At 40.7% G+C, this 10,161-nt stretch overlaps 1 protein-coding gene across 1 annotated transcript; it reads left to right on the forward strand.

The window, feature by feature from the left end:
• The first annotated feature begins 5,489 nt into the window (after positions 1-5,489).
• On the forward strand, positions 5,490-10,098 carry minpp1b (multiple inositol-polyphosphate phosphatase 1b). The gene is made up of 5 exons (XM_042705595.1): positions 5,490-6,834; positions 7,129-7,323; positions 7,730-7,827; positions 8,139-8,269; positions 8,448-10,098. Exons 1-5 carry the CDS (start codon positions 6,255-6,257, stop codon positions 8,824-8,826), a joined length of 1,383 nt encoding a protein of 460 aa, XP_042561529.1. The 5' UTR covers positions 5,490-6,254; the 3' UTR covers positions 8,827-10,098.
• Positions 10,099-10,161: the final 63 nt, after the last annotated feature.

Here is a 10,161-nt window from a genome sequence, read left to right on the forward strand (position 1 = left end):
TCATATGGAGGATATGTGGTTGATTTAACTAAGGCCAGGTAGGCATAGTAGTTGTATTGTGTTATCAGATCATTTGAATCTTCAAAATCTAGACTTGATATTCTCTTATATTTTAATGATAATACTGTTAATTAAGTATTGCTTTAAAATTATTATTTACATTGAATTAATTGGAATTCAGCTGTAGGCATAGGAGATCTGTATCTTAGAGACTAATTGCATCCACAGTTTAAGTACTGCAAGCTTGACTATTATGCAGTTGTAGACACAACACAAGGGGTCCCCGGGCCTGAGAAGGGATGGAAAGGAGTTTAATGTGACTATAAGATGGACTTAATTTTTAGTTTAATGTGACTAAAACTAGACTAAAATGTAATGAGACTTCGTCGACTAAAACTAGACTAAAATGTTCTGAGTTTTCGTCGACGAAAACTAGACTAAAACTAAGCAGGATAAAAATGACTAAAAGTGACTAAAACTAATATGCATTTTCGTCTAAAGACTAAGACTAAGACTAAATCTAAAATAGCTGCCAAAATTAACACTGGTAACCAACACACTGTTCCTTGTCTTGACACTGCGGGTGACATGCCTTTTCCCCGGACCCTATATGGCGAGAGGGCTGGCTGTGTCAAGATCTTTCTCACACGCACATACATACGGCGAGGCACAGAAAAGCACAGAAGAGAAGAAAGTTTGCAATTCAACATGTGCAGTGACAAACTGCACAGCTGCTGTGGACTTGAGCCTATCGAGGCAACAGTCTAAACAGCAAGGAGCTATGCACATTTTAAATCAAGGATAGGCAAACATACGCAATTTGCTGTCCTCCAGGCCTTGAGGCAGCTGTATCCCCCCTCCCCAATCACTGCACAGCAAGGGCTGCCTGAGGCCTATACATGGGGAGATACTTTACCTCACATACAGTTACCACACACAGACGCAAGCAAGACAGCATCTCAATGTAAACAGACTAAGAGTTGACCATCATTGGGTTTCTTAGAGTGAAATGTGAGTGTCCAGGAGAGAACCTTTTCGCATGGGATCCATTGCCATCAGTGGGGGGAACGCCAGGAAAGCCTGGGCTTTAGAAATGGGCTGAAATGTGTGATTGTTATGTCGAAGGTATAAGACGTCATCCTTGCATCAGCCGGCTCCCAGGATGGCTTATCAAGCTTGAGAGGAGCTTTACCTGCTTTTGACCCGCGGCAGTAAACAATGATGGGAGGAGGGAATCGTAATACTTCTGATTAAAGTCTGTTCTGGAAAACCACCACAAGCAAGCCTTCTGATCAGGTAACATTAACACCCAGATGGCTCATTTCTCCAATGCTTTGCTGTGATGCGCTTCGTGGGCTGTGTACATCCAGCTGTGCAAGGGGTCACATAGCAGTCAAACCTTGCTTGGTGTTTCTTTCTGGGGTGCATCTGGAAAGATCAGATTCTGACCTAGCCTCTCTGTTTCTTGTCCTCCCGACCGCCAAGGCAATCCCACTAGCGGGGCTCAGAGCTGTCCTTGATGGCTGTCTTACAGTTTATTGTGGCCTTCCAGGGCATCTGGAATCCTGCTTACAATAATCCATTGTACATTGTCTTACTACAGGCTCAGTGGAGGGTTTTTGTGGTGAATGTCTTCCATTCGATGTCACAAGGCATTGTTGTCTGTTTGGAGCAATATGGTTCCTTCTGTTTTTATTGGGCTGAAAATGCATATTAGTTCAGCGCGTTCTTCCACATGTCACTAGGGCTAACTTGCAATGCCCGTGCAAATTAACATCAATGTTTTCATGTGCAGGATGCTCCCAATGTAGTCCTACTGTGGACAGATTAGGATTTTATCACCACATTTGTAGTTATTTTTGACAATTATATTAGTGGAGACAAATACTTCTGTTGACTATTGATTGGATTCAATTTATGAGAAGAGATCGGACATGTCAACAGGTTCTTACTGATCACCTGGGACATGAATAAATCCTTTGCATCACTTTACTTGTGTTGTTATACCATACTTGATTGTCAAGCTTAATGTCTGATATGGCGTTTGATTTTCAATGTCACATGTCTCCTTGCAACATGGTTTAGAAAAAACAAATCTTTTTCCATAAGTGCCCTAGACTGTTGGTTAGCAATGGTTAATCTTTAAACCGCTGGATGCACTGAGCACTACGCTTTGGCATTTCATTTCGATTGAACCTTTTCAAGTGAATAATTATCCAGCAGTCTTGGTCTTGGCAAGATTTGGCCAAGCCTGAGGCCAGTGTATTTTTCATCCATTTAAAAAAAAAAAATGAGTGTGCTGTGTATGAGTTTGTGTATGTTTCAACAGCAAAATGCAGGTCCCTGAGAGAGCCTATTCTTTAATTGTTTTCAATGGCAATAGTGATGATGCCTGTACAATATAGAGAGGGATAGTTCAAGAGGAAATGTTGCAAGAGACCTAGTTATGGGTCCTTAAAACGGCTGTTTTGAGCCACTGCACTGTGGAACACAATGTAAGTCAGCATCAAATGTTGGCATAAGACTGAATACGCCATTGCACAATTCCCCAGGCTACTTCCTACTTTTCCAAACACAAACATCTAACCTGACTTTAACGCCCCGGTCATGCTTTAAAGGCAACACAGTGTCCAGAGGATTAGGCCCCCATCTATTTCTAATTTTCCCGGAGTATAATTAGCCCCAGCTGTCCTTGAAACTAAAAGGTAATCCAGTCAGCATCCTCTACAGGTTCTCAAAGTTAATCAAGCGCCCGCTTAAGAGGCCCGCACGAGAGCCCCTTAAGCATCCTCACTGGGGGGTTAAGGGAGACGGGCTCAGCGGCTATCCTAGGAGCTCATTGCAGAAATTGGCTGGGGTCGCCCTGGACCTGTTCTCCAAAAGGTTGCCTGTGACCGTGTGCACCTTCCTGATTGCCTTAATTAATCTAAAGCTGGAGAGAGACTATATTGCACTGACAAGCCACGAAGAAGAAACATTAGGAAATGGCTGGCTTTAATTAAATCTGGGGCAAAATTAAGAGGAAATATGAGAATGTAATAGTCCAGCTTCGGTCTCAGTGGTGGCTTTGGTCGTGAGGGAGCAACTGACTCTCTATAGAGACATGATGTAGTTAGCATTTGAATCTACGCAGACATGTCTGGGATTAATCAATACCCTCTAAGAAACAAGACAAGTGATTAACTGAGGATTGTATTTCTGTTAATCATATTGCTACAGGAAGACTTAGAAATGAGAACTCATTAAACTGAACCGGAGTTACCACAGCAATCAAACAAATGGGCATGAATATCCCCCAACATTCTTTAGATATAGGCTATACATCATAGATCTACGATAACATAATGTTTACTACTAAATGTAGAACTGGACACCATAACCAACTATAAATGTGAATTGGTGAGAAGGTCATCAAGGATGTAACCCTTTTTCCTGTATTTATATACAGTTCCCTCGTTATATAATATGAACATCTGTTTTTTCCCTATGAGTTCTATATTAGGAACATATGTTGTCTCTCAGGGCAGAGGTGCATGCACACATCTCACTATCTCAACAAGCAGGCCAAGAACATGCTTGGAATGATATAAACAGCCGGAGAAGTAAGAGACCACACACAAAGTCAGGCCGTAAGAGTAGAGGGTCGGATGCAGTTCACTTGGTGAAATATTACAGTGGACTGAATGCATGTAATACGTGTGACTCATTTTCCCCCAGAAAAACCACTTTCACATCTAATACCACTATCTCAACAAGGCCTTTGTGAAATACACAATCAAAACTGCAATACTGAATGTGTGTGGTGATGGGGTGAAACTGGCACGCAATTAGTTTTGTCTGTATACTAATTAACCATGTGATGTGGCCACTCCACCTGAGACTGAGTTCTCCTGAGACGGTGGCTCCGATGCACATCTGCTGCCCTGAGACCTGTGCACAGCAACTGGGTAACTAATGACGAGCGAACCTCTAGCAAACACACGGGAGAGGTTTACAAATGAGCCACATCGCGCCTCGGGCTCCGACTCTCAAACAACATCTTGTATCCATCTGTCGCAGCTGTCATGCCAATCGAAATCACTCACCTTAGGCGACAAAAAAGGAGGGATACTTTGCTCACTGAATACACGGATGCGGTTCTCTCTGTGATCGGAATCATTTGACTTTTATGGAAAAGAGGAGGGCCAAGAGCAATCTGGTCAGTACAATTCAATGAAGGCAGATGTTTAAGTCCCAAGCAGATAGTTAAGTATCTGACCTGAAAAAAGGGGGATGCTGTCTTGCCAATATCAAGATAAGTCATCCGTCTCCCATAATGAAGGGGGGGGGGGGGCATTGTGTATTTTTAAGGTTCCTATTAAATCGAAGTCCACCTATGAAGGATGAGCGCATCATGATACAGTACATTGTCACAGTCATCAAGCCACTTTTCCTACAACGTTAGCTACAAAGTGATAACGCTGGCATGATAATGAAAAAGGCTTGGCATATGTGAAAACGAAAGCAGTCAAAAAATGCCACACATCTTCGGCTGGTTATCCTGCTTGTAGTAATGACAGTATATGATTGAAGTTAAACGACTGTCCCTAATAACAGCTACATAAGTGGTATCGCTAGCTGGTTAGCTAGCTATACCGCGCAAAAGAGCAGGCATAGAAGTTCCAACAAGCAACAGATACTGCCTAGCTAGCTGAACAAGCATGGGCAGTTAATTTTTACTATGTGTACAATGGAGTGCACCGCTACTCCATAAAAATGCCATGTCCTGCTACCCAGATACACACACACAGAGGGACAACTAGATACACTAGCTACCAGCGAGCTAAATTAGGTAGCCACAACTGTAGCAGGGAATGCAGAGCTATTGAACAGAGCCAACATACCATAAACGCTGTCCTCCGCCGAATCGTTTCTGATGGGAATCCACAAGGAAGGTCCAAAGACGTCTATTATCTAATCGATTTACATCCCATTTCAAACCCCATGTATCTTCAGTTTGAAACAGACACTATTATCTAATTGAATGTGTTAACTTGAACGCCTGTGCACTGCGTGGAGGTGGGCGGTTTCATTGTTGCCAAATTTTTAGCAATCAGTGTTGACCATTCCTACCATTCACAGTAGATCCTGGAAAAGCGGGCAGACGTCTTATTACGTACCTATTTTGCTGTCAGAGCATGCACTAGCCACACTGACAGTGCCATCCTCGTAAAATTTTGCATTTGCTTATAAAATGTTGGTTATTGCATTACAATAAAGTATGTTATTAGTTAGTTTAATTCAACTAAAGACTTAAACCAAAGTTGAGTATAATCATTTTGGGCAAGTAAACGAGAATAACATAGTTTTCATTAACACAGACAAAAATACTACAACGTTTCTATACAACGACTATAGTACAAGCAAGATAACGTTTTTAAGGATGTGGTGATTTTTTTTTTCTTTTTTTTCTTCATCATGTTATCAATAACCACCTTGCTGGTCTTATAGGTCTAGTCATAGACATAAACGTTTATATGTCTATGGGTCTAGTAGCCTTTTTTACCTAGCTGTAGTAGACTATCCTATATCCCAATAAATCAGACTTTTGAGACAGGATATTGTCTTTTCGTAAATATAACTTTGTGAAGCCACTGATCTATGAACTGGACACTTGTATCATGTGTGGCTGCTAGTCAGACGGTAGAAAACTGTCCTTGCACAAATGTTTCTTTCTTTATTCCTACTTCGCCAAGACAGTGTGTTCGAGATCTTTTCTATGGTCGGTTGCACGGATACAATCGAGCTCAAGTTACCAATATGGCACAATGGCTCCACCAGGTGGTTATTTGAAGCAGAAGATATGTCTATGGAGGACACAAGCCAACATTTGTCATAAAATAAACTAACCACAAACTATACAAATAATACTCTCGTTTAACAATACCAGTAGTAGAAATAATAAATGAAATATTGTTAGAAAAAAGAAACATCAAACACGCAAAGAAATTGCCAAATTTAAAGATGAATCAACGCAAAGACAATACTTGGTCGGCCAACTCTTAGTTAGCTAGAAAGGTCAAAGTGCGACAGGAAACAAACGTGAGAACCACAACAACACGTTGTGTATGGTTGAATGGTAGGAAAGAGTTCATTGAAAATCTCTAATTATAGACAGCTTTCACACGCTTGAATATCACAACTGACAGCTATCATATCATTGTTAAAGAAAATATTACTAAGCTAGGGAAAACAAAAATCCTATTTTTTGCGACATGAGGCCAGTACTTCTGAGGAGAGACTTTGTTCTCTCTGCCTTTAGTATTATGCTGTTTCGAATTCCAAGCGCTAATTTCTCGAAATCAACTATACCAGCGATTGCCAATTATTTTGGAACAAAAGGTAGATATGAAGAGGTAAATCCATATTTGATTGATGATATTTTATCCGTTAACAAGACCCTGTCAAAGCCTCCATCACCTGACTGTCGTGCAATTCACCTTACCGCTGTTATTAGGCATGGCACACGATTTCCTACCGCTAAAAATATTAGAAAAATCAAACGTCTCCACAGTCTCGTCGTAAATGAAGCCAAGGACTCCTACACGTGGTTAAGAGACATCAAGACTAAATGGGTAATGTGGTACACCGAAGAAATGGACGGAAAACTTGTGGAGAAGGGCAGGGATGATCACAGGCATTTGGCTGTGAGGTTGGCCACATCGTTTCCAACCTTGATCTCTAAGGACAACTTTCAAAACAATCGCATGAAGTTCATAACTAGCTCAAAACACAGGTGTGTTGACAGCGTGGAGGCTTTCCAAGAGGGCTTGCACAGGCTCTGGAATATCAAAGGTAATTTAACTCTGACTCGAGGAATGACTTACTCTGCATAACAACTTCCTAGTATGTAGCTCTGAAGGGACCAGTGACAAATAAAACGAGTGTTGCAGAACAGTTGTGATGGAATCACCTGTCACCTGTGTTCTGTCATGAACAATGGATTAGATTAAAATGTTGGATTGCCGTTGCAGTGAAACCATTGAATTTCCACTATAAATGTAAATATTCAGAGCATACATGTATATACTATGTCTCCCGCTGTCCTATGTTGTAATTCATCATTTTCATAAACTTTTTTTTTTCCAGACAAAAGCTACAGCCATGAAATCAATGACAATCTAATGAGATTCTTTGATCAGTGTAAGAAATTCATTGAAGACGTAGAGAACAATAAAACCGCTCTTCAGGAGGTTGACTTCTTTAAGTCTTCAGATGAAATGAAATATGTACAGGAGAGGATTGCCGATCGCTTGCAGATTCCCCTCAGTCACATGACCGCAGGTAATGACAGAAATGCAATGTACCAGAATGGCATTGTTATTATGTAATAGAAATAACTTCCTTGCAGTGATGAAACAGACTTGATTGTTCCATATTTCAATATCCTTTATGTTTAAAATAGATTGTAGTTGAAGATGACATTTTCAAAAAGATATTATCGCCGATTAACCATTTATATAGTTCACCTACATTGAGTTTAATTTAATCACGAACCTATCGTTTGTTTTCCCCCCAATAGGAAAAATACTGTTACATCTTTTTCTTTTGCCTACTCAACATATGATATCAAAGTTAAATTTCCCCATGCCCCATTTTGGAGGCACATCCGCAGCTGTTTCCCCTCCCACCCCCTGGGTGACTTCACTGATTGCGCTAACACACACGTTATATCTTTCTTCCTCATCAGATATGGTGGAGGCTGCTTTCTTCCTGTGTTCATACGAGTTTGCTATTAAGTCTCTGAATTCACCATGGTGCAACCTGTTGGATGAGGCTGATGCACAAGTATGTTCATTTTTTCAAATGATCCACAACTGACAAGTCTGTTTGGGGTACACTTCTTTTCTTTGTTTTTTGTGTGATAACCCATGTATATTTTTAAGTTCAAAAGTTTGCTATCAACAGTGTTTAACAGACATATCTCAGTTCCTCTTCCCTTATGGAAGCCTAAAAAAGCCTCTTCTCTTTTTTCTGTTGTGATGAAATAAGATTGCCAGCATTTGTTAATCATCAAGTCTGTAATGCTCATGTTGATTTTATATATATATATATATATAACTAAGTATAACTGTTCATGTGGTAACTGAAAATACTAGGTTCTGGAGTACAAAAATGATCTGAAGCAATACTGGAAGAGGGGCTATGGTCATGACATCAACCGCAAATCCAGTTGCACTCTCTTTCATGACCTCTTTCGTCGACTTGATCAGGCTGCCTATGACTTCAGGTAAGGGAGACTCCATACGTCGTAAACAAGCAATTACACCTGCAGTGTAACGTGCACATTGACTTCACTGACTGATTGATAATAACAAAGTGGTGTTTAGATGACGAACATGTTCCCATCTTTTCATAACATCTGTTGAGATGGTTCACCTTGCGTCTGCCTCTTGTCTGTCGTCCAGGTTCGGTCATGTGACTGAGGCTGTTACGGTGCAGGTGGGCCATGCTGAAACCCTACTACCCCTCCTCTCGCTCATGGGTTTCTTCCACGACGAGACGCCGCTAACCGCCCGCAACTTCCACAAGCAGCAGGGCCGCTCGTTCCGCACTAGCCAGATTGTGCCCTACGCTGCCAACTTAGTCTTCGTTCTGTACGACTGCAGCGAAGGCCTCAGGCTCCAGTTCCTGCTCAATGAGAAGCCAATGGCCTTCCCCAGCATCGACCATCCGGCTCCGCTGTACCGGACTGTCAGGGACCACTACGGTGACCTGCTGAAAGGCTGTAATTTCGAAAAGGAATGTGAACTACCCAAATCGAGCCAAAAGAACACAGAGTTGTGATACGGGCAAGGAAATGATCAGTGAAGGACGACAAAAATGCATACAGAGATTTTTTCTTATAACTAATAGTGGTTTAGATTTGTACAAAAACAAAGCACCAAGTTGTGAAGAGGTTAATCACACACATACTAATTCTTTTTTTCTTTAAAATTGTTGTGGCCAAAAATGCGTTCCTTTTGCACTTTTTCACAATTTTCATGATGTTGCAGGTTGCTTTGTTTTTTAATTTCAGCACATTTTCAATGTGTAATTGTGCTTTTTAATGTATTGGTGGTTCTGACTTTCCACTTACTTCCATGCCTTTATTTATCTTAAATGTATTGTGTGGTTTGAATCTATGGTTATGGTTATGGAAATAAGAATAGTCACAATGGGCCTCATGCAAGAACATGTTTCTATTATTTCTATTCTATTATTCACGCTTTCTTCATGCCGGCTTGGACAGATAGGCCATATCAGGGGTGGACACTAGGTTATATTTTCCCTGTAGGAGACACTGTAGGAAGAATATATCGATTCAGGTTGTCCTTGCGTTCGGCCCATTGTACTAATACTAATTGTATGATGTTGACTTGAATATTCCAAAGTTATTTTGTATTTTTCAAATTGTACTTTTCTCACAGCGAACGGTGTTCATACTGATAATGGGATCTTTTGCAATCTCTCTTTTTTTTGTATGTCTGTCAAACACTGACATAATTTTCAAATTTCAAGTTCTACAAACTCAGGCTTGATTTTGACAAGGAGATGGATGCGTAAAAGCATGGAGTTTACAGGACCGCTTGGGATGCAACTGACACACTCTTGTTCTTTTGGCTTGGATTGCGAGATGGAAGTAGTGAGACTAAAATCAATGTGTCTGTGTGCGGAAGCATGTCAAAGTTATAGCTTTCAGACTGGCTTGTGAATTCAAGGTATGCTCCTCTTTAATTGGAAGGCTAACGTCCAAAAATGGCACTTCTTCAACATGTACCCTGATATGTCTGCATTAACATTCACAGCTGGTCATAGTATGTTCTCTCCCACAATCACTATTCATTTTGTTGGTGTTTTTTATGGTCTTTTTTTGCATCAGCTTCACGTGTCTTAATTGTGTGCCGTTTATCTCTTTACAGTGTTATGGAAATTCTGCCAAAATCTATTTGAAGTTTTCATACATTTTCAGGGTGAAGCGTTAGATTTGTGTACATGCTGGCGATTTGATAATTGTATTGCGCATGGTTGACGTGCCGTTATTAAACATGAAAATGTGATTACAGATTATCAACCACAGAAAACTGTTCCTCATGTTGAGTCTACAGCCTGTATGCATGATGCTTGACAAGACCTGTTGCA

Source organism: Clupea harengus, unplaced genomic scaffold (genome assembly GCF_900700415.2).
Source record: "Clupea harengus unplaced genomic scaffold, Ch_v2.0.2, whole genome shotgun sequence".
Lineage (NCBI taxonomy): Eukaryota > Metazoa > Chordata > Actinopteri > Clupeiformes > Clupeidae > Clupea > Clupea harengus.